The following is a 25,402-nucleotide window of genomic DNA, read 5'->3' as shown; positions in this document are numbered from 1 at the left end:
TGTTCTCACTCAGTTCAGTGATAATTTGTTTTGTTGGTTGTCAGTGAAATAAGGTATTGTGAGTTTATTTTAGGAACAGCAGTAAAAACTGAGATCCATATTTTGCTGAAATACTGAACAGTAAACCAGAGTTTCTTCTTTGCAGTAGTGGGCAAAAAAAAAAGAAGAATTTTTATTACTGAATATTTATGTAGTAATCTCCTCATATCTAGAGCAAGACTTGTTAATATGAAGTTACTGTCTGAGGTTTGGCACTGGTGAAGGGAAGGACAATGGTGATGTTGTAAATGCTGATATTTAGCACAGCAAGGACCTCACCATGATTGAGGCAGCTGCTGTAGAATAAGATTGGTGTTTCAGTAATCTGGTTCATGAGAGACCTTTTATAATGCCAATAATAACTGGTTAGAATTTGACTGGTTTCATAGGCACTGGCAGAAGCTGAACTCTCAGTGCTGCTCATACTGTTTAAATCTTTTTATATGTGGTTAGTGGGAGACCTTTTGATTTGTTAAAGACTTTAAATCTTTTCCACCTCTGCTGTAAAACATGTCTTCTGGCAAGAAATTATTTGTGACATACAGAACTTAGTAGGAAAGATTTAGAAAATGGATTCTAAAAGAGGTCACTGCCATTAATTTAAATTTGTTTCTAATGTTTCAGATTTTTCTTCTTGCCTGTCCCCCATGTCGGACTGCAATGATTCTCTTCAGGTATTACCTCTTCCTTATTGTATTTCTGTCCACTTGTACAATGTGTTTTAGAAGTTAATTTATAAAATACTAAGGGAAATATCGAGTTGGAAAGGCATATTGGCTGGATTGATAAATGACACTGAAAAGGGTCAGGGCTTAAATGAGGGTGTTGGGTTCCTTATCCTTGCTTCATGTGTGTTGTGGGATTGGCCTTGCTGATGAACAGGAATTAGCTCAGTAGCAGTGGATTAATGCAGATTAATGTATGAGCTACTATCATTTGTGTCATGGGCCTTGAATCTTTTTACCATCCTCAGTAGAAATTGTAACTGGGCCTTGCTGGAAGCCATGCGGGCAGTCTGGGTCTGGTTTCAGAATTGTGGATACAGAAAGTTAAACAGGCAAAGCAAATTCTCTCTGGCTTGGTTGGGTATTTCTCAGATCTGTGAATTCTTTTCTAAAAGCCTGCATATTGTTATTAACTTCTGCAGCAGCAGAGCCCAGGCTGCAGCTGAGGGTGCAGCCCATGTGTTGAGGGGAGGGTCAGGCATTTCCTGGCACTGTACTTGGCACTGGCTGTAGCTGCCATTGTGGCATTAAACTCTGCTCTTCCTTGTCTTAGTCTAGGCACAAATGGTGCTGGGGGAATGCCTTAGACAGTCCTCCTGCAGCTTTTCCCTGCTGTTCCTTATTTCTGCAGGGATTGTGCTGAACAAAGACTCTGTATTAGCATCTCTGTCTTGGAGAGTATGAAAAGTATGTCTGCTGTCCAGGAAGTCTTTGCTAAAGACCAGTTGTAAAGCAGAGGCCACAATATTTGTTGTTTTTCAGAATGGGTATATCTATTTTCTAACACCCTGACAGCATATAAATTGTATTTGAAAATCTGTTTTAAAATTGTAGTACTTTTTCCTCCCTCAAGTTACTTTTAAATTCCTAAGAGTTTGAAAGACAGTGGTGGGAGACAGTTTATTCTTTGGTTCGTGTCTGATGTAAAATAGACTGAAACAGTTCTGATACCAATTTTCTTTTCCTGTGATCCAACAGTACTTCAGAAAAAAGATGGCTGAAAGCTATACAAATTATGGAGTATAAAGCTACTTTCCTGCATTATGCTTTGCTTAGGACTTGCTGTTGCATTTTGATAAATGTAATTATTTTATTTAAGGGACTTCTTTCAAATTCTTAAAGCTTCTTTGAAGCTGTCCATGCACAGCATTAAAGAGGAGTAAAACCCTTTATCAGAGATGCTATATTAAGCTCTGGAAGACAAATGAACAGCAGAATTCCAACTATTTAGCAGCTTGCATCATGAACAGGATTATGGGCAGCCCAGGCTTTCTAGGAATCCAAAGCTCATTATAGAAAGCAGTCCTACTTTAGGAAATTCTTGAAGTGTGTATTTAAAGATAGGGTTTTGTCCAGTTTTATTGCATTTAATAGTGACTTAATTAAAATTCAAGACTAAATAATTTTTTAGTGTCTTGCTGTCTTTTATTGAAGAGGTACTACATAAAAGACATGAGAATATTCTTATTCCATTTTATTTCCATGTGTGAAAATAATATCTCATCTCTTTTCTAAGGCTGCAGATGCATATGCTGAATGGGGCCCTCTTAGCATTGCTGTTTCCTGTTGTTAATACACGCCTGGTGAGTGTGCTGTGGCTTTCCTTCTCCTTTTTACTTCTTTCTAAAAGATTATCTTTGGAGAGATGTCAGATATTTGCTTTGCTTGGCCTTTTAAAGTTCATTTTACCAGGCTGTAGACTCCTGGTGACTACAGTGGAGCCAAAATAGCAATCTTGGATTTTGGGATGTTTATAACTTGGTATGAGCAGACAGCACTGCTGTATTGAGTGTTAGCTCCATTCTAGCTGCTAATGGAGGGAAAACTTGGTGGCTTTGAAAGAGGCTTTCCCAGGTTAGCCTTGTGGCCTGTGGTCAAAATTCAGTTTCAGACATTTCAAACTCTGTAAATGTAAGATTCCTCAGGCCTGGAAAATGCCAAATGTTGTTGTTGGCTGTCATTCCCTCTCCCCCAAGATTAGGCACAGCAGATTTTTTTTTTTCCCACACAATCTGCTGTAAACCTTCAGTCTCCTGGACAAAAAAAAATTAGCCTGTTGATGTTCCTAGTGAGATTCTTAAACCCATTGAGATTTAAAGGTAAAAAAAAGCTATTTTGAGTGTGAGTTGAATGAAGTAGTTTTGAGGATTATTTTAAGAGCTGTTTTCCATGCATATGTAGAGGGGGTGTATATGTATATATGACTAGATGCTTTTAATTTTTTTCATAAGATTTATCTGCAAAAATTTGTTGTTGCAGCTATTTTAATGTCTGTTTTAAGACAGATATGAGTACTTTATATTTAAGCGAACTACATCCATAATAGAGGGTGAATTAATATTATTAACAAAATGGTTGTGGGCTTCAGACTCCATTTCAGATTTTGTTGGTGGATCTCCACTTGCAAGTCTTGACTGTCTAAATAAGATGAAGTATAAACTTATGCTTATGTGTGGTTTGCAATTACATTTTATTAAAACTTGGTACCGTTGAAGAGGCAACAAATTAATAAAACAAATGTTCTTGTCCTGATAAGGAAAACTCTTATTTTATATTTAAAGCCATCTAGTTTTTAAGTATATATAATCTTAGGCATGACAAAATTGGTTTGGGTAACCTTTGAAAGAAAAAATGTTGAAGTATTTAATAAATTATCAGCTTGTATTTTTATATTAGGGCAGTGGTGATTAAACAAGAAAGATACAGACTACTTATAAAATTGTTCCTGTAATTTGGAGCAGAGTGGCCAAAAGATACTGTCCAAAAGTAAATATTTTTGGAATAATTACAACTTAAGATATTTTTGGCCTAACAGCTGCTTGCCAGGCTTTTCACTTTTCCATGTTTCTTCTGGCACAGGATATGTGGGTGATGTTGTACAGCACTGCCTTGATCCAGACTCTCTCATGGCAGACACACATTCTGTTCCACAACTCACTGTGGTTTTAACACCAACATTGTCCCAAAACAGGAAATGTCTCCTAAAACCTAGTAGGAATTAAAAAATAAAAAACCTCAATTTTTTTCTAAGCTGGCTGCTCTGGTTTTTTAATACCTAAGTGAAAAACTTTTGATTCAGTGATTCAGAATGAGAGACAATCATTGCTTCAGCAGATGATGGATGTTTTAGCCAGTATGAGGATTTGGGTTGTAAGTGTTAATTTGTTCAAAGTAATTTCCAGAACACCTCTTACATTTTGTGGCAGAGTCTGTTAGGGTCATGTGTTTTTGCTAGCAATTACATTACTTAATGAAATGCAAATGTCTTTTTGTAAATATGCTTCATTGTTAAGTTATCCTGAAGTGGGAGCTTCTGGCATAATTTCATGTTTTCCATTTTCTTATAATGATGTATCTCTTAATTTTTGTTGTTTTTTTAGAACCTCAGTAATTTCAAAATTCTTTTAAAATAGTAGTGTATTGCCAGTGAAAATGGAGAGTTGACATATTCACTGAAACTACAGTAGAAAGTTTCTACCTTCTGTTATTTTAATCTTTCAGTCAGACTCTGCTAAACAATGCAGTTAAAAATCTAACAGGCACCTGGGATGGTGTTCAAAAAATGTAGCCTGAAAGGTGAGGTCTGTCTATTCTGTTCTTCCCAAGAAAATATTTTCCTGCCTTGGCATGAGGTTGAGGTGCCAACATTAACATACTTAAGCAACAGATGCACCCACTTGTATTTGTTTGGCACCCAAATATTGCAGTTATTTGCTACATTATTTGCCATGTGCTGATGAAATTAAACTCTGTACTTTGGGATAGACATTGGATAAAAAGATAAAACTGTTTCTTGTTCCAGTCAGTGCTTTTGTGAGTTCTTCTTACCCTTTCAGAGATAAAGGAGAAGAAGATGCTGAGGGAATTGGCTTGTTAAGCTCCCAAGAGGGATCCAGCAAGGTATAAGAGGATATACAGGAGTAGAAAGATTTCTTTTTACTCTGTATTTATATTCTATGGCACACAGTGTAGGTCCTGATAACCTGGCTGTGCATGTAAATTCATTTAACTGCCACAAAGACTCCAACTGTTTGGAAAGTAATTGGGTTTGCTGGAGCTTTCATGTTGCATTAATCAAATTTAAAAGAAAAATCTTTCCACTGGTTTAAAAGTGGGGATTTTTTGCAAGCTGATGTCCTGAAAATGTTCATATAGATAAAGTAAAAAAGAGGACATGTCCCAAAAGTGTTGGATACATGGGTATCAGTTCACATGGCTGAGCTGGTGCAGTTTTAATGTTTCCAGAAGCTGCTGTATTCTATTATTAGAACTATTTGGCCTGAGAGATCCACATTCTAAACCTGTGTTAGGAGTAGAATCATACTCTGAGCAGGACTTTGAGTGCATTCCTTGTATGCTCCAATCACTGGCTGCTGTATTGTTGCTGATTGTTAGAGAAATAATTCACTGCACTCAATAGCTGGTCTGTAATGGCTGTGCCTGCACAGCAGAATGGAATAGGTTTGGTAGCACATTCTCATCTCTAGACTGGCCTAATCTAACTGGCACAGGGAAAACAACAGCAGCAGTGGGAGGCTGTTCAGAGATGGTGGCTGGTAGGTGATAAAGCCAAGGTTTGTGTATATTTGGTGACGTGTACATGCTGGGTGCATCAAAATGGGATGAGTGTGTCATTTACTGATAATGTCTAAGAAGGTGGCTGGTACAGTACAGTTTGTTTATTAGGCTGTTCTAGGTGTCCTGCAGGAAAGACCAGAATCTGAGAGTTGAGTCCCTTCTATTCCTTTTCAGGCCCACTCTGCAGTCTTTGTGGAGAATGATGGAGGAGGTGCTCTTGCACAGTGCAGTGCTTGAGCCAGGGTATAAATAATTAACAGAGAGTGGAGTGCTACTGTCAGAAACCAGAGCAAAGTGTCAGCCTGTGAGCCTACTGAAAACCAGCTGCTGTGTCTGAGTGTTTAATCTAAATTACTATTATGTCCATACTCTCTTGGGGTGAACTCAAAATATCTGACTTCTGAGCTCCACTCTACTGCTGCCTTGAAGAGATTTTTCTAAAGCTGAGTTCAGTGCATGGAAAGATCTCATTGTTCCCTTTGGAACAATATAAGCTACTATTAATTTAATACTACTACTATTTGGGTAGTAGCTAGTTTAAGTTAGAACATGAAGTCTTACTTGTTTTCACAAAGAGAGTCTTGAAATCCTTGATTGATGGGCGAGCCCTTGTGCCTTGTCTTCATTTCCAGTTTCTCCTCACATGTGAGAGGTGCTTATGCTGAGTGAGTCTTTTATTGATAAAACTGTTTATAGACAAGGCATGAGATGCAGGTGAGTTAGTTGCTCAGTACAGCTTGCTTTTTGTGTTTGTTGCAGCCTGGCTGGACAACTTGAGTGCTTGGTTGTACAGCAGCTCTGCAGCTCTACAGCAGGAAATGCACTTGCAGAATCAGCCAGGCTTCAGAACAAGCTGTCTTTTACAGTGGGAAAAAGATGTTTTGTTTTAGACACAAAAAAATACTGTCAACACTACTGCAGCATAACAACTGTTACTCTGTTCTCAGGAGTGTCCCAGCACAGTGTTTGTGTAACAGATCCTCACAGCTTCACGGCTGTGGAAGCCCTTTTGACACCACAGATAAATGGAGAATGCTCCTTGGCAGGAGTGAGTGCCTCATGTTGTGGTGCTTATATCAGGAGCAATTGTTTCTGAAGTGGGAGAGGTACAGTTTTTCTCCAGTTAGAATCACTGCTTTAGCCTCACCTCAAATAATTTTAATTCCCTCAATTTGCTCTCTACCTTGTTCAATGAAGGATAGTAGGAAAGGTTCAGATTTAGGAAACCTCACAATTTTCATGAAGTTCTTGCTTTTGCATAGTTACCTTGTTTGTGTTTGTTTTGGTACAGAATACCTGGAATGAAATAACCCAACAGATTGTATGGGAGAGTTGGTTTAGCTTAGTCCCTACAGGAGCTGGCTGACCACCTTGGAGGTTGTCATCAGGACACACACAGTGTCCAGTGGGTGAATGCCAGGACTAGCAAAATCCAGTTGTTGGTTTTAGAACCTTCTATGTTCAAAATAGGATATAAGAATTGTAGTTGAATTTAAAAGATTACTGTGTTATTTACCAACTGTTTGACTGCTGGTTAGGAAGAAAAGCAAACTCTCTTTCAACCTCTCTTCTGTTGATGTAGAAATTTCTGTAATGTTTCAGTTTCAAGGCTGTGACTTCAGTGTCTCAGAAGAGTCATAGAAAAGGAAGGCTTTTCTCCCCACTCCCTGCTTCCCAACACACAAGCCACAGTGGTAGGTCCCATGTCTGAATTCTTCTGGCTGGAAAATGACAGAATGAGTCTGCATTTGAACCAAGGTTTTTCATTATTCCCATGAGATTTCATACTTGTGATATTGTCCAATTTTCAATTCAGAAAAATAACACAGCAGTGTGGCTTTTCAGCTCTGTAAGTCAGATGCAGTAAAAAGCTGAATTCTGAATTTTTGAGTGTTTTCTACTACTGTTCAGTTCTGTTCAGTTTTAAGTGTGCTGCTTTAGTGTAATAAATAGATGTAGGCTAAGTTACTTATAGATGGGAGTAACTTTCAAATACAGTGCATCTCCTTTTCTAAGTGATAAAGAGCTAGAAATAGTTGGCTCTGGATTAGGAGGCTCAAACACAGATATGGTTGAAGTTATTTTTAGTATTATTTTAGACGTCTGACTTCTTAGAAGAGAAGTTACACTAATTCAAATAAACACACAAAGGACTAATTGTAATTTCCCAAAAGTTGGCAGCAGGTGAGAAATACCTGATTCACTATTAACTGGTAACTTGCTTACACATAATTCTGCAGCTTGTCTTTAAAACCAATAAATGACTGGTCATTTTATATTTTAATTTATATTTGATCAAGCTTAGCAGTTCTGTACATGCATGCAGGTTGCTATAAATCAGGTCTTTTGATTTTTTTGCACAGGCCTCCTCTAATATTACTTTTATATATATATATTTTTATATATAAAAGACCTCATTTATGGAATTCTCTCACAAGGTGGCAAGTATCTTTTCTTTCTAAAAAGACTTCTATGCTGTGGGAGTGTGCATAATTTCGGATTTAATTATTTAAGTGGCTTGCATTGTTATTGGTAATTCTTGCTAGCAAAGAAAGGGAAAGAGCAACCTTATGTTACTCCTCCTTTGTTGTGCTTCTGGCTAATTTGGGGAATTACCTACTGGAAGTGCTGTGTTTGTGTTAAGGGGGATGAATGGGTACAGTCAGCTGCACTTTCAAGGCACTGACCGTTAATGTTTGTTATTATACATACGTGATAAAATAACTGAACTGAAAGCATTGCCATGGGTTAGAAAGAGAATTGTTCCTTGGAACTTGGTTGTTAATGATGAAAAATACTTACAAATATTTTCCTTATTCCACAGCTTCCATTTGAAACAGAGATTTATTACATCCAGCATGTGATGCTTTATGTTGTGCCCATCTATCTGCTGCACAAAGGAGGTAGGTAGGCAGTTTACTCCCTATGGATAGAGCTGGTCCTATGAAATGAAAACACTGCTTACTGGATACCACCAGTTTTATTCTTACCCTTTTAAAACCAATTTTCTCTGTTTTTAATTAATAGTTCCTGATGTTCTAGTGTTCTAATGTTGGAGTTTTAACCCAGGAAATGAGTTGTGTCAGGCACTAAACAAAAAATTTAAAAAATGGTCTTTTGCCTGAAGGAATATTTAGAATGTATTTGTACAACGTGCATTGTCTTCTTGAGCAGCATCTCTGCCATCTTGCAATATTCTCAGTTGTTGGTGGGATGTATTTTTAAGATTTTTACCTTCTTGGATGTCTCTTGAGAAGTACTGGAACTCAAAATGAGCCAAAAAATTAAAATTAGTTGTCTAGCTAGATAAATCCCAGAAATTCTGAAGCTCCAGTGGAAGGTAGTGACATGTATCACAGAAATGAACTAGATTGCTTATCTCTTCTAACAATATTGCTGTCTTGCATTCACTTATGCCATAATAGCTCAGCAAGTCTGGGAATCCTAAATTGTTTCCCTGGCCAGTGATTTTTCCAGTTGAGGATCCTCCAAGGGAATGCACTCAGCTGGTGTGCTGCTCTGCCCCCCTCTAGTGCTGACATGCCTCTAGCTGCATTTTCTACCAGAGCTGGGTTGTTCCATGCAGGAAATAAAATATGATCATCTGTGATCCACATGTTCAGTAGCCTTTAATGAAAGCCCTGAGGATTGATGTCAAGCAATGGGATGCAGTCAGGCTCTTCCATCCTGCTGAATCAATTGTGTTTTATACCCGTGGTCACTTACAGTCCTTCACCCTCTTTCACTGTAACCTTTGTGTTGCAGTGACCTGATTGCACTGTGACCTGCTGAGTGAAATTAAGAAAAACTATTCAAAGGAAAAGTGAAGTCTTGTACTTAAAAAGATGATTCTGTTTCTTTCTTTTATCAGGGAAATATGCCAGCCATGTTTTAATTTTAATCCACCCTTGATAGGCTAAAATTCTAGCAAATAATGCCAAAGTGCAGGGTAGTTGTAGGAGTTACACAAACTCAATCTTTGCAGGAGGAGGGTGAGGAACAGGAGTCAGAAAACACAAGCAGCCATGGAGTGAACTGCAGGTAGTGACAAAGCTCTTGTGATGTCAATAAATCACTTGGTGGCCTTGGAGTTCCCATCTGAGGTCACTTTAAGACAGTCTGCTTTAAAAAAGCTTGGCCTTGGATGATGCTTGATGTGTTCTTTTAAGAACACTTTTGGTGTTTGGTTTGGCTTTTTGCTTTTTTTGAGGTAGAGTTTCTCAGGGTCCTTCAGGACCTGGGACTGACCAGAACTGGATTTGCAGTTTGAAGGGTTTGATGTTGGACAGTTGTCACCCTGGCTCAGTATTCTGAACGCCTGCCCTGTGTTTATGTACAGGTATTTGCTGCCATCTAATGTTCATGTGATGGCAGCAAAATTGCTGAAAACTTTGTTGGCTGAACCTGTCAATTGAGATTGCTCTGGGCTGTTTAACTAATAACTGCTCCATTTCTTATGCACTTGGCTCCTCATCACCTGACTGGCTTAATTAACAAAACACCCATGGACTCCTGCCACAGGTGACATAATGGATCATTTTTGGTGGAAAAATTATGCAGCCTAAAAATATTTGTTAATATTAATTTTGTCATTTCACTAGAACCTCTGTTTAAGTACCTTCTGAGTAGGTCACACAGGTCTTTGTCCTGAGTTCAGTATCTTGTGAAAATTGCTTTTTCATCACTGACACTGATCAGCATGCAGCTTGATTTCAGTACTGTAAACAGAAATTTCCATCAGTGAATCTGTGGATTATGGTTGAGAGAAGTAATCAAAGGGTAGAAAATGGAAAAAAATGAAAAGGAATGGATTGTATTTGGAAAAATATACTACTTCAGTTTTATTGGGAACCTGCCTATATTACTGGTGACCTTGATAGGACCCAAATGTTTCTCAAAGATAGGGTGAGCAGAACACCTGAAGCAGAGTGGATTTGAGGCTCAGGCTAATAGAAAACTGCACCCTCAAGTTTGCTTGCAATACCCTAATCAGGTATTGCACCAGCCATGCACATGCATCCAACTGCCTGCTGAAGTGTTTCCTCTTTGAAAGGAAACTGGTGACAGTAAGCAAGGGCTGTAATAATTTATTTCCTGTCTTTTCCTGCTACTTATTACAGTGGTGCACTGGTCATGCTGCACTGGCAAGCTTCATGTCCTTCCTGACCCTGTAAGAGGGGGGCTTTGCCACACTCAGCAGCACATGGATGATAGAGGAGTTTGGAACTCAGCATTCAGTGTTGCACAGTGAACTCACTGGAGCTCAAGGACATGGATCCCTTTTGGGGATTAAAATCTCCTCTTCCCTCTCACTCCTCTCTGTACTGAGTGAATATAAATTTCCATACTTCCCTTTCTTAACATATTTTCTTTCTAAGTGCATATATGCATGTATACCAGGCTAGACAAATTAAATGCTTTTACACCATGGCTCGTCTTTCTTGGCAGCACTAAGAGGCTCTCATGCAAAATAGATGTATGTGGATGTAAAAAGCCAGCACACAGGATTCCTACCTCAAGTCAATTCTTACATAAAGTGTATCTGCAGTTGGCACTTGTATTTTACTGGATGAATCTCACCTTGTGTCACCTGCCTCCCAAAATTGCAGTATGCATCTGAGCAGGACACAGCATTCCAGAAACTGCTGGAGGAGTTAAACCACATCTTGCAGGTCACTGTTTTCTTTTGTCCTTAAGAAGCAAGACTCTCAGAGACCTTCAGTGGAATCAGGACAGCTAAATTCTTAAACAGTGTATTCTTAAGATAATGAAAAAAAATCGAGTTTGCACTACATCAGGTTTAGAGACTGCTGATGATGACTCTGGTTTCTGACTGTCTTAAGCTTGTTTGGTTAGGTTTTGCTATGGATTTGACAAGGTCAGGTGTGCACCTTATTTCAGAACATCAAATCATATTGAAAGTTAATCAAGGCGGAATTGTTATTTCCTTAGTGCAGTGATCAAATGATATTCTAAATTACATTAGTCCACAACAGATTGAAATAAGAGTGAATTTGTAGCAGCTCCCTCGAGCTCAGGAGATAATCTGCCCTGTGTTTTGATATCCCCAGTGTTATTTATTTCAGTAGGTAGAAGAGGCTGTTGGCCTTGAGGTGTTTGGGATTCTGTGTCTGCAGGGAGCCACACTGAGAGGCTGTCGGGCAGGGGATCTGTCCTGCAGCTCCAGGCTGGTCTGTCCCGCAGGTCAGTCCCGCAGCTCCAGGCCGGTCTGTCCCGCAGGTCAGTCCCGCAGCTGCGGGGAGGTCTGTCGGGCCGGTCTGTCGGGCCGGTCAGTCCCGCAGCTGCGGGGAGGTCTGTCGGGCCGGTGTGTCCCGCAGGTCAGTCCCGCAGCTGCGGGCAGGCCCGGCGCTGGGCCCGGCGCTGGTGTCAGCGGGCTGTGCTGCGCTGCCCTGCACTGCCCTGCGCTGTGCAGCATGGCCGGCAGGCGGCGCTGGGCCCGGCGCCGTGAGGGAGGGCAGCAGCTCCGGGCGCGGGCCGCAGGAAATGCCCTCGGTGAGCCGGGCCGGGCCGGGCCGGGCCTGGCGAGGGCCGGGCAGCCGTGTGCGCTGCCCCCGTGTGTCTGAAGGGCCGATTTGCCGCTAAATAAATGAATTGTTTGCTGGCAATAGAAGCAGAATTTTCTTCTCAGGCAAGTGCTGTATCTGTATAGGCAGATAAGAGCCAGTGTCTGACTCAAGTCCCAAAGCCCTTTTCTTCGTTGATCTGTTCTCAAAGGTGGCATCAGAAGAGAAGCTCTGTGGCATTGTCACAGTCAGCTGAAGCTGTTGATTTTATTTTCCTTTTCTCCCTTCTCACGGAGGATGCCTCTGTTGTGCTCGGCAGCTCCCTCAGAGCAGGGAGCGCTCCTGACCTCAGCACAGCCTGGGCTTGGGAGATGCAGCACGCAGATACCAAGTACACATGAAAGGATCATTTTTCGTTTAGTTGTAAGTTAAGAAAGTGCAATTAAAACACTCAAGTTGTGTTTTCCATTGGCTGGTAGGACCATATTTAAAGACCTTTTTTTAACTGTTGCACCCTCTGTCAGTCACTTTTACATTTTGTGGCACTTCCCTGCCTTTAGCTAATTCTTTCCTTCACTTTCTGAAGGAGTTATCAAGCAGGCTTTATTATATACCTTTAGTAGTAATCCAGGAGAAATATCACTTCATATTTAGATATACTTAGGCAGTCATAAATCTAGTCCATCTCGATCTTCATTGAAATACTTGATAATGTGTGATACAGCTCTTTTGCTGAAACTGTCTTACCTAGAGGCCTATTGACTCTTGCATGTTGTTTCCCTACTCTGCTTCTAGCAATTCCATATTCTATTCCAGGTTTCTCTGCCTGCTGAATGCCCTGTATTAGACATAAATGTGTGGTTTGCTGTTGAGCTGTGCTTGTGCCATGGCACCTTGTGTGCTGTTACTCTGGCTGCAGCCTCTCCTGTAGCTTGAATATTCGAGGATAATCTTGTTTGATGATTTTAGAGAGATGAAGAAGAAGAGGAGGAGATGTGTCCCTGTCCTGTGACCCTCTGAGCTTTAGGCACTGGGCAGTTACAGTTTGAAAAATGAAATATCTCTCCAGGAGATGGAGAAATTCAGAAGGGCAGGTGCCAGTATCTGGAAGAACTGCTACTATATGAAGGTAGAGGAAGAGCTACTGCTGCTGCTTTATGGAATATAAAAAATGATTCCTGAGAGAAGCAGGTACTGTAAGGGCTCTGTCTGAGCTGGTTCTTGATGAGAGTAGCTGGCACTGAGGGGAAACAGAAACCTCCTGGCATAAGGCACTGGTTTGAAACCTACACAGGGAGTCAGAACAGCTGTAGGGGAAAAAGGGATTTCAGGATCAACCTCTTGAAAACATTTTTTTTCCTGTTTTCCCCTGGAAAGGAAGTTTTATCTCCAGGCTAGCTCAATAGGCCACTCAACTGGAATTAACCCTCTGATCAAGGGAAATAAAAGGAAAATAAATTTGCCCACTTATTTTTGTAAGCTTGAAAATGAAAGAATTGTAATAGTTGCTCTGAGTTTTGGATTAAGCAGGTCTACTTATAATTGTAAGACAACTGAAAGAGAGTGTGCAGCACTGGAAAACTCATAAAGCTCTATCAAATGTAGTGGGAATGAAAGCAAGACATTAAAGAGATTATTTTAAACCCTACTAAATTAAAAATTGGTACTATATTTAGATTCTAATTCTCTAATTCAAACAGAGGAGTAATTTTCTCCTGAATTATGTTTTCACAGACACACAAAAGGAGTATTGCTTTCTATTAAGTTGTGTTCAAATTTTCAGAAGCCCGTGTATTGAGAATTTTAAATAAAAATAATAGTTCAGAAGAACATTTGAACTAGCACATTGTGGGCAGGGAACAGTATAAAAAATGCCATCTCTTTGTGGATCTTTAGTTTTTTAAAGCCATGCTTCCATTTCCTAGATGGCAAAATGATCAATTTGGCATATTCAATGTCAACAAAGTCTTGTTTAGAAGCAGATGAAGAACCCCAAACTCTTCTGTCTATATGGAATCCTTTGTGTCAATGCTACTGAAGTAATGAAGTGTGATTTAAACTGATTTAAATTTCAACACAGGAGCAAACATGCAGCCTACCTGGATGGCCCCAGCTGGGAATGGTCTCAGCTGTCTGGGGAGTGAGTGTTTTTGAGAATGAGATCAGTGCCAGACTGGCACTTGGACTACATTTCTGTAAGTGCTTAATGTATGAGAACTGCCCATGATCCTTCATAAACAGAGAGTGAAACTCTCTGCTCCCACCCATTGAAATTGATTTCCTATGCAAGCAGCAAGTAGCTTTTGCCAAAGCCAACAGAGGCCCTTCAAACAGCCACTCAGCTGGCTCTCAATTTTCCTGTTTGTGTTTTTCTTTTAACAGAATGTACTATGGAAAATAGACCACACTGCTTCATTAAACAGCAATCCGTTGAATAGCAGGGCTGTAGAGTAATAAAATCTATAGTGGGTATTTATATAATGAGAAATGTACAGAAAATATCCCAGGTATGAATTTAAAATTAGTTTCCCAAAGCACACTGTGGAATCTAGAGTGCTACAAAATGTTTTTGTGTGGAGGTCAGTGTTTCCTTTTTGTCCTTTGATGTCCAAATAGTGCCACTGCTGAAAATCACACCATTATTTTCAGGATTCCAAAGTCTAATAAGGAGGGATATTTTTAGTAGGAAGCAAGACCAAAAATCTATCGAGAGCAAAAGTTGCTGATGTATTTTTTTTTTAAATTTTGCAACAGAGCAAAGATGCAGCAGAGGGAGGGAAATTCCTTGTTGGGGGAACCTGAACAGCTCTGCTAAGGCACCTCTGAAATACCATTCCCTGATTAGACTGAAGCTGGACATGAGAAGCCTGGGTTCAAAGCCAAATTGTGCCATGGATCTGTGTTGTCATCTTGTGCAATTTCCTTGTCTTCTAATGACTGCTGTCTCCCTCCAGTCTCATATTCTAGCTGGGGTCACTTGCCTGTATTGGTATTTATACCCTATCTGCCCTGTAAGTCACCTGGATGTGGAGATGTCTGTATTTTAGCTTTCCTGGGTGCTCATCCCTTTAGATTCACCAGGCTTTGTCAAATCCTTTTGAAATAACACAGGCAACTGCCAACAGAAACCTAATTTGGTTTAGCACAGCTCAGCCAGTTCCTGGGAGCTGCTTTGATACCTTATTTAAATTTCATGTTGTGTTTTGTATCTAGGTTAAACATGCACCTAAAACTGCAAGGACAATATAAATAAATTTTGCAAGTCAAGCAGTGTTTTCTTTACAGCAGAGGAGGGAGTACAAAGAGTTTCTGTAAAGCTTGACCAGGTCACCTAAAGTTGGTGCAGCCAAAAATAGAGCCATGATCTCCTGCACTCTGACACCAAGGCTCATTCCTCCTGCTCCTCTTCTCTCTGTAATGAAAAACCATATTCAAGGTGGTGTCACCTATCTGATGGTTTCAGGCCATGGAGTTTAATGAATATCATTGCTGTCTAAGATTCTGTACTGTTTCCTAAATAGGATGCCAGCTCTCAGCTCACACTTGCCAAGTGCATCCCAAGAATTACTGCTGGGAAATTTTTCCCTTTACCTGCAGAACTCAAAGTGATTCCTGCAAAGTTCTCTTTTCCCTTTGGTTTTACTTGCTGTTCAGACACTTCTGGCCTTCACCTTCCCACTGTCTAAGAAACCTTCCAAGCTGCCCTGTGCTTTCCAAGTAGTTCCTGTGCCCAAATGTATCATGGGCTCCCCAAGTCCCTGCCTGCTCACTGACCCTTGTGTTCTTGGGAGTGGATGTGCAGTTTTAGACAACAGCTTGTAGGTGATTTTGAATCTGTAGCACTCACAAAATGCTATTTAATTGAACTTATTTCAGGTAGCTACTGCAAAATCAATTTGAACTGGCATGATGGGTACAAATTACAGAAGGAAACTATACAGAAAATAATTTTGAAAGGGCCACAGAGCTTGAGGAAGCATTGCTCTAGAGACCTTAACCCTGAGCTGGGATGCAGCATTAAACAGTGATGTGGTCACAGCAGTTACTTGTATTTATCTCCACAGGGTGATGGAGATAAATATTATGGAGATATATATATAATATAATATAATATGTATGATATTATAATGTATATCATAGAAAATAATGTATAATGTATTTTGTATAATGTAATTATAATGTATATTATATATTATATAGAAAAATATATATTATAATAATAATTCTAATATATCTCCATCAATATAAACACAATGGAGATAAACAAAGATTTCATAGCAGCTGTTGTCTGCTGGGTGCTGTGGTAGCTGCTGTGCATGTGGAGTTATTTAAGTTCCCAGTAGCCTTGTGCAGTGTATGCTGAAGTGTTTCATTGCTTCCTGGTAATTACTGAGTGTGCTGGCCAGCCAAGGCCAGTATCAATATTGCACTCTGTGCTCTAAGCTGTCCTTTGAGTACTGGATACATGTTCCAGTATTTAATAATATCTAATGGATCAGAGAGCAGATAAAGGCAGATAAAAATTGCCAGTGTATTTTTATAATCCTCTGAAACTCTTACAGCAGCCAAACAGCATGACATTGTGCATCTTTCCTTCGTGTTCTGAGGCTGTTATTAAAGTCATAAGGAAAATAATATTTTCCCACATATCTTACAGTGCAATTTTCATGTCTGCTAGTAAGAGTCTAGAGAACTCTGTAAACTGGTTTTGTTCTTACCAAATGAAATTTGAATATTTCATTCCCAAGATAGTCTTGTATCTATGAGTACTTTTATTAAATCTGATTCCCTTGGTACATTCTAGATCAGGGAACATTGTGTTTTGTCAGTAAAGCCTGGTTTTGAGAGGGTTGGAATAATAGAGAAAGGTTGGAATAATATATCTGCTACTTCATTTGAAGGGAAAAAGTATTTTACAGTATCTGTGATATCTACTGAATATAAAAGTGTAGTGTATATCTGAAAATATCCCCACAGCAGCTTTCATTTAAAAGCACAAGCTGTCATTAATGGATTGACCACCTGATCAGTTTTTCTGTTCCTTGGCACTATTGATGCAAGTTCCTTTTTAATAGCTGTTAACCATAAAATTAGGAAATGACAATTAAGCTGTGCTCTAATAAAGCCTGTGCAGGACCTGCTGCTGCCTAAGTCAGGTCTGTGCATGCTGAAATCATAATCCCTGCATGAAGCAGGTGTTTTAAGTATAAATAACCTGCTTTTTTAGAAGATTTATTGTACACCATTATTGCATTTATTACATCTGTGGTAGAAGGAAGAATGAAGTAAAAATCATTGATGTTGGTGAAAAATAGATTTAGTGAGGTAACATGTTGTACATCTCACTGCTGGCCAAGGAGGAGGGAAGAAGCTGATCAGGATGCTTCAGGTAAGAAATAAAGCTCTCAGTATTAATTACTCTAATGGTATTGAGGAGGTTATCAGCTCAAGCCAGATGTCCTGCCATGCAGGAGAGAGAGGATTATTCATTGAGAGTGTGGTGGGCACAGCTGAACATTCATGTATTCCTTTCTTTTCAAGGTATCTACACCCCTGAACCGCTCTGCAATTTCTGGTGGGCTCTTTTATCCACAGGCTTTATGTTTGTGTATCATTTTAGCATCCTGCAGATCCTGGGCCTGGTAAGTAAAGCCAGGTTAATAAATGGATAGTCTGCAAGTACATTCAGAGTAAAAACACTGAGTAGTTTAAGTGTGCGGGTCCACGTAGATAAGACTACTTGCATGCAAATTTTTTGATAAGGCTACTTGTAAGCAAATTGCATGTTCTAATGAGCATTTGTATCTTATCTCTTGCAAGTACTGATAAAATAGTTCATAGCTTGGTTATGTACCTGCCAAAATCCATTTATTAAATACACAATGAAATTTGGATCTGCTTTTTTTCTGAAAGCTGCCCTGCTTGTGTTGAGCAAAGATGTGTCATCTGAACATTTTTGATTATTTTGGTAATTTTCTAAATTTTCACTGTTTTTAGGCTAATCAATGCAAGATAAAACTATTGTTAATCGATAAATTTATTGTTGCTTCCTCAGCTTACAGAAGTGAATTTGAACAACATGTTGTGCCCAGCCATCTCAGATCCTTTTTATGGGCCCTGGTACCGAATCTGGGCATCTGGACATCAAACTGTCATGACCATGACTCATGGGAAGCTCATAATCCTGTTGTTTCACAGTGCTGTTCCCACCCTCAAATGGAGCATGGACTTGCTTGGACTCCCAGCTAAGAAAATAGACTGAAATTTCTCCCCACAGAGTAGTTAATATAGAAAGCAGAGATATACTGGAAAACAAAGAGGGGGGGATGAGAGGACAGTGTCTTTATACTTCTTCCCACAGTTTTTTGCCTCAAAAACACCTCTGTAATGAAGTGAGGTTTTTTTACCTGCTGTTTCTCACTGCCTATTGTCAATGGCAAAATTAGTGGCCTTATTTTGGGGAAGGTTCATGTTTTATACATTTTGTATAGATTACAGTAGAATCTTGCTAAGCCACCATTTAAAATTAGGCCAGGACCTGTCCACATTCCAGCAGAGAGAGTGGCAGTGCTACCTCGTTGTGACTCATTTTCCATTAAAGAATTGTGCACTTCTAGGACAGGAAATAATGCTGAATTGTAGCACTCCACTGATGTGAACCAACATGATGCAGGAACTGCATCACCTGGCTTAACTCTTAAAGCTTGAATGTTCCAAACTGGGCACAGGAAATCATGCACACCTAATCTTCCAATCAGAAGTGCAAAACAGTGAGGTTCTACTGTATTTTCTTAAAGCTGGTTGAAAATGTTGGGGAACAATAATCATTAAAAAAATTAATCAACTACTTAATTTCTAAGCTGCAGTGGATAAGTACCTATCTAGTGAAGTCCCATCATGATGCTTTGGAGATGCTTTTATTTTGGTAAGGGGAAAAAAAGGATGTTGAAATAATTTCAAAAGACCATGTTATGTACAGGCCATGATAAGATATTGCATCCACTGTTCTGTCCTGAACAAAATGGTTTTTTTTCACTTACCTTATACTGGAGAAGGAATGGAGATACCAAGTCCAATGTAAATATCAGGGTTTTTTTTTTTATACTTAGTAGCTTTTGAAACATTCCTGCTTTGTCTGTGCTGATCTTCACTGACCAGATTGGTTGGTGAAGAAACCAAATGAAACTGTTCTCTCCCTACAGCTCTGCTGTATCATGTGTATTGATTTTAAAATACAGGTATAAAAAGGAATGTCAAATCAGTGCAGGCCTCTACTGCAAAGGGCATGTTTCAGTTTAGTAGCATGACCCATCAGTGTCTTTTGGAGAGCAAGATGGGCAGAATGATCAACTGTGTGTACCTGCTCAAATCTTGCAGGAGGAGAAATCATTGGGCAGAAAGAAGATCCTGAGTATGTTCTTCCAGAATTGTGAGTCCATTATGCAGACTGTTTTGTTTCAGGGCTGCAGATCTTTCTTGTACAGAAGTTTGGGGGAAATTTATAGATTAATTGTGTTGTCAAAGCTGTGATTTGTAAGATAAACCAAAACCATCATACCTCCTCCAGCTGGATCACCTGAAGGTATGTGCTGAAGTTAAGGTACAGATGTTTATACCTCAGGAAGCAAAAGTAAGTTGACTTTTTATTTTTTTTAAAAAGAAAAAATTTTCTTTTATGAGGGAACAAGTGGCTACTTCAAATATTTTTACTCCATATGATTAAAAAATTACACCTCAATCAGAAGTACATTCTCCCATATTCTGATTTACAAATTGGTTTCTGGCATTCTTCCATGCCTTGCTGTATGTGTGTGTGTGTGTGTGTGTATATAAAAATATACTGTATGCTCACAACTTGAGAACATGCAGCATGTACCTAAACTATCCCTCAGGCATATACAGCTGGTGTTAGTATTACAATAGAAGGACCTTAAACAAATTTTGCAAATACTACTTAGCATTGTTATTTGCTTTATTTGCTTAACTTATGGTTTCTGGGGTTTTTGTTTTTGTTTTTTTTAATTGCCTTTTTTTTAGCATTTTCCCTTTTTTTTTTTCCTGTCAGGATATTGTAGTTACTGGAATCACTTCTCTAAGTAGGAGCCTTTTTTTTTTCCCTTTTTTAAACTGTAGCATTTTCTATCTGTAATCATCTGCTTCAGGGCATTCCAAACAAGTACAAAGCAGCTGCTGTTTGCCACCATCGACTGCCTCTGGTCAATTAAAACTGCAGGAGCATTTAAATGAGCTCAGGTGTCTGAGTGCAGGCTCTGTGCTTGGAAAGCAGAATTTGGAGCTCTTCTGGCTGACTTAAAATTCAGTAGCAGGAATGTGAGCAGAGCTGACATGGCCATCCCTGGGAGTGGAAAGGGATTCGTGGTGCAGAGCTGCTGGGAATGGTTGCCCCTGCTCTCCCTCCCTGGGCCCTCCCTCCCTGGGCCCACCTGTGCTTCTCCCTCTTCTGCTGCTCCAGTTGTTTTGAGTCACACAGAAATTTGAGGTGTAATTTCACCACGTGGGGTTTGCTGATGGAGCTGCTCATCAGAGCCGGTGGGGCCCTTGGACTGTCCTTCTAAACCTTGTGTGGGCACATTCTGGAGCTTGTTGAATCTTTTGTACCAATTTAAGCTGAGAAAATGTCTCACTGAACAAGGCAAGAAAGTAGAGAGGTAACCAACTACTGCACTCAGTAAGGATTTTAGAAGTACTGGAGTTGCAGTGAAGGAATCAAATGGTGCAGCTGGAGTCAGGTGGGAAGGCAGGCAGTGCAACCTTCACCTTTTGAATACAAGCTGTTGCTTCTTTGTTGTTGTGCAGTAGCAGTGAGAGGTGTTTGAGTTAGAGCAGAATCATTTAGGTTGGAGAAAACCTGTGAGTTCATCAAACCAAGCATTAACCCAGCACTGCTGAGCCCATCACTAACCTTTATCCCCAGGTGCCACACCTACACATCTTTTAAACCCCTCCAGGGTTGGTGAGTCCACTGCAGCCTGTTCAAGGCTTGATAACCCTTCTGGTGAAGAAATTTTTCCTAAAGTCAAATTTAAACGTTTCCTGGTGCCACTCAATCTGTTTCCTCTTGTCATGTTGCTTATTTCCTGGACAAAAGGCTGACCCCCATCCTCCTTTCAGGCAGTTGCAGAGTGACAAGGTCCACCCTGAGCCTCCTTTTCCCCAGGCTAAAGCCTCAGCCATTCCTTAGATGTGTGCTCCAGACCCTTCCCCAGCTCTAATGCTTTGCTTTGGATGTGCTCCAGAGCCTCAGTGTGGTTCCTGTAGTGACAGGCCCAAAACTTACAATTATTCCCTCCTTCCCCATGGCCTTCTTTGAAGGCTTCTAGAACTTTATGTTGATTTATGGTGACCCCACCACTCAAAACTGCTTCAGTGTAGCTGAGACAGGCTCCACAGAAGGGGAAGGACAGGTCAGAATGGGAGCAGAAAAGGAAAACTTCTGAAGCAATTGTGGAACTTCACATCCTTCATTCCTCACCTATCTCTGGTATCTGCTGGGAATATGCATTAGCCAGAGCTTGCCATATGTGCAGGAAATGGGAAAGCAGAGTACTTCATCTCTAGAGCACTTACTTGTTGTTTTCCCTGGCAGAGGCTGATTTTTCTTTTCCCTGAATGGTTTATTTTATAGGCAGTTACACTATACACATTTCTTTGGTTGCTTTATGCTTATTTATGCTGGAAATGAAAGCACAAAACTCTACTGCTGTTCTTGGGAGGCAATTGCATTCTCTCCTGGGGTGTTACACATTCAGTCCATGCTAAGATAACTTGAAGCTGTTGCCCAGTGATGAGGTTTTACAGTGATGAGGTTTTACAGTGATGAGGTTTTACAGTGCTGCAGTTCATTGCAATTGAAAGGGCTGTCCTGGGCCTCCTGGTCAGATGTGCCCAGATTTGTCATGGCACTGGGAATTTCAGCAGCAGCAGCTGAAGCAGAGTGTAAAATCTCACCCCAGAGCAACTTCATTTGCTGGGCCAGAACACCCCAAAAAATCCTTGTGCAGTGCCACTGCCTGGCCTTCAGAGATGCTGGTATGGGTGAAGGGGTCTGAACAGAGCCCTCCAAGTGTTAGTACTGTAGGAAATTCTAAAGAAACAAACTCATTACTCCAGCTGCCACTGGCTGCATTTCCCTCCAAGGGTACCCATGAATGCAGCATTGTTTTGTATAATAAACCTGTTTACTGATGGGTTTGTTTATGCAGCCTTGGAATAAGTAGCTCTGCAAACCAGTAACGTTTCTGCTCCCACCACCTTGTGCCATGGCTTCAGCTGTCCAGGATCCCTGCAGTGCTTTTTCCAGGGATTCAGACAGATTCAGACACTGTACAGTGCCTGAGCTGGACCTATTTGTCCATCTTCCTCTTTTAAACATCAAAAGAGAATTTGCATTGTTTCTCTTGAGAGGTGCAAACAAATAGCTCTTGCCCATGAGTTTGTAAATTGATGAAAAGCCACAGTCTATGAGCTGGTTTTGGTTCAGCTTCTTAAGATGTTGCCCTAAGCAAAACTTATGTGTGCTTGAAGAAAAGTCAGTCCATTTGCAGTCCAGTCAAACCTTGAGGTCAGAGAGTACCTAACAGAAGGTTTCTGTTTCTGGCCACAGAGTTTTGATATTTCTGTATATTTGAGATACTTTTATAAAGTTCAATTGTATTTTTCAGAAATGGCTATTTGCAACTGTTAACTGACTGTACTTTTATGTCCTAAGTCTTGCATCTAAACCAGAAGCATTTGTTTTCTATGCATCCAAAGCTAATGGAAAATAGAGTTGTGGTGTTTTCTTCAGTGTGACAATTGTTTCACTCCAGGTGGATCCTTAGGAATTAAATTCATCCTCATAGTTAACAAAGCTCTGAAAAAGCCAAAACCCAGGAAGAGGGTGTAGGTCAGCCCTGGTGGGAGGTTTCTGCAAGCAGGCAGGTCAGCTTTGGTGTTTTCAGTTCTACAGTGACAGGACTCATAACAAATCTGTTGATTTTTGTGACCTTGTACTTCAAGTGATATTGCTGTAAATCTCTCTTGCAGCTGTTGGTGTAACTTAGTCAAAGCCAAGCTTTGTTTTATAAATAATTTTATTTTTCTTCAGGGTCAATTTTGTACTTTTACAAACTCTTTCTGCATTTCCTGAGTCATTATCCCAATGCTGCAGAGGACAGAGCTGGCAGAGCAGTGAGCACACCCCCTCCCCCTGACCACCCTGTGCCAGGGGCTGGGCTGGAGCACCAGGGGCCTGCAGGAGCCTGCAGGGCTGCTTACCCCCCACTCCAGTCCCAGCATGGCATTATCCAGGCACAGAATGGGTTGGAAAGGGCAAGGATGGATGTGGATGGGCTCAACTGCCACATATGCTGTTAGTTCTGAATAATTTGTAAGAGTGTTATAAATTTTGTAAACTTTTTCATGTGCTAAACTTTGGTTATGAGGTAACATTTACAAATGAGGGGTAATTTGTGTACTTGTTTTTGTATTTTGCTCTGGTGGGCTTTTTTTTTTTTTTGTTGTGGTGCCCTAAGTCCAGATCATTGGGCAAATAATTGTTAAACCTTGGAATTAAAACAAATAAAAGCATTTTACTGGACACTGGATGGTTTTGTTATCGTTCTAATTGTGCCAGGTCTGAGTCTGTCTTGCTTAGGACTTTGTATAACTAGGTAAGAATCACAGAGGCACATTAATATTAGCTCTTATAAATCAGCTAAGAAGATGGAGGCTCCTGTGTGAACAGAGGGTACTGGGATTTCTGGAATTCTAAGCAGTTCAGTCTGACTTTTGCCTGATACCTGTCAGCCAAGAGCAGTTTACTGGCAGAGCTCACTGCAGGGTATAAATCCTTTAATCACTGTTTAAATAGGACCTGTCCTTGTCTTTCAGGTGCAGAGCTCAGGGAACTGTTACAGCACAAGGATCCTTCCAGGCTTCCTCACTGTTCCTACCCCAGCGTGGGCAATGTCCTGTAATTCCCATTTCACAGCACTTTAGCAGAAGATGGGAGAAAATGCACAGAAGTTTCCAGCTCCACCTTTGTTCAGAAGGCTGCTGTAGCAGCTGTAGGACTGCACTCAGCCCCACATCACAGGGTGGCACAGTAGTTTTAATGTACTTTGCAAATGCTTCTGGCTGTAATAAACATGATTGCAGCATAGTTAAATGTATTCTTGTGACCCAGTACATCTCAGACAGGCAGGTTATTGCCTTGGGTGCAATCCTTGGCAAATACTGTTCTTGGAAAAAGAACATACTGCATGTGCCCACCCTGTGTTATTATATATCCATTGCAGAGGACTCAATTTTTCATGTGGCTGGGGAAAAGAATCAATTTTCCAGCTTAATTTCTCAGCAAGAGTATAAAGACTGATGAAACAGCTTAAGTAAAAATGCAGTGTGAAGTGCTGTATGGCAGCCTGAGTTGAACCAAGCAAGCAATTTCCCATTGCAGGCACTGCTGATTACTGGCATTAGCCCTCTATAACTAGTGGGAAATCAGCCTTTTATTGTTTAATACCAACAAATATGTAAGAATAAGGAAGTTTCTACATCTGAAATACCCTTAATGCTACTGGCTTGGTTTGATTTTTACAGCATGGGAATTGGAGAGCTAAAGCAGTGAGAAGAGTGGAAACTCATTGTAGGAAGTGGTAATTAGCTCTGCCTTTCAATGGCCTCAGGGTTTTAGATTAGGTTTACTGTAGGTTTTACACTACATTTACCAAATATGTGAGCCAAGCTTCCATCACTGGTTTAGTATTTACCCAGGCAGGTTTCCCTTCAGATGTTTGTTACTCTCCTAAATCAAAGCTTCAGAGCTAATGAAGGAATGGCTGCATCAGACTTCAACATCCAAAGGTTACATGGATTCTATTGCTCTGCTTTCAAAGGCTCTGCATCTACAGCCAGCAAAGCTTTTAATAGAGCATGAGGCAAACAAAGCCCTTCTAAACTGAGAGCTGAGTTCCAGGGAGATGGAATGCTTTGTCTCAGGAATTATCCTACAGAGGAAATATGCTCCCTCTAACTCAGACTCAGTAGAAGGTGTCTCAGTGCACCAAGAATTTGGCTGAGGGACCAAAGTTCTCCAACTCAGTTTTGGCATCAGCTGTGCTGTTGCTTTGACAGAGACTCTTCAATACACATTGGCACAAAGTTCTGTTGAACAATCTGGCTGTTAAAGGGTACTGGTGCTGTGTTGCTGACACCAGTATAATTGTTCTGCAAAGAAGTTTTGCTTCAAAAGACTGAAACCATTTCTGCCTCTCACAGGAGGGAGCTCAGGCCTGGACAGAATTCCATGGGTAAAGTTAGACAAGAAGTATAAAACTGAACTGGCAATTGATATAAATACTGATGAATGTAGTGATAAATAACTGATGCAGCTGATATAAATGGTGATTTCACTTGGAGTGTTTAGTGAAAGCTGCACGTACCTGTCCCCAGTTTGTTCCTACAGAAAACAAGACAGGAAAATATTTCTAACACACTATTAGCCTTTGACATTAACACCAGGTACAAATGCTTCAA

The 25,402-nt window shown here is 40.3% G+C and overlaps 1 protein-coding gene across 3 annotated transcripts in view; it reads left to right on the top strand.

Moving 5' to 3' along the window:
• Window positions 1-23,465, top strand: part of TMEM164 (transmembrane protein 164) — a 35,580-nt gene extending 12,115 nt beyond the window's left edge. For all 3 annotated transcript variants that reach the window (XM_054641427.2, XM_077185876.1, XM_077185875.1), the window contains exons 3-7: window positions 664-713; window positions 2,281-2,347; window positions 8,167-8,245; window positions 17,408-17,508; window positions 17,922-23,465. In XM_054641427.2, coding sequence (XP_054497402.1) covers window positions 664-713; window positions 2,281-2,347; window positions 8,167-8,245; window positions 17,408-17,508; window positions 17,922-18,128 — 504 coding nt within the window. In that variant the 3' untranslated portion in view covers window positions 18,129-23,465. The remainder of the gene's footprint in view (window positions 1-663; window positions 714-2,280; window positions 2,348-8,166; window positions 8,246-17,407; window positions 17,509-17,921) is intronic.
• Window positions 23,466-25,402: the final 1,937 nt, after the last annotated feature.

This window comes from Agelaius phoeniceus, chromosome 14 (genome assembly GCF_051311805.1).
Source record: "Agelaius phoeniceus isolate bAgePho1 chromosome 14, bAgePho1.hap1, whole genome shotgun sequence".
NCBI classification, from domain to species: Eukaryota; Metazoa; Chordata; class Aves; order Passeriformes; family Icteridae; genus Agelaius; species Agelaius phoeniceus.
Note: the sequence above shows the minus strand (reverse complement) of the source record. Positions and strands in the feature narration are given on the sequence as shown.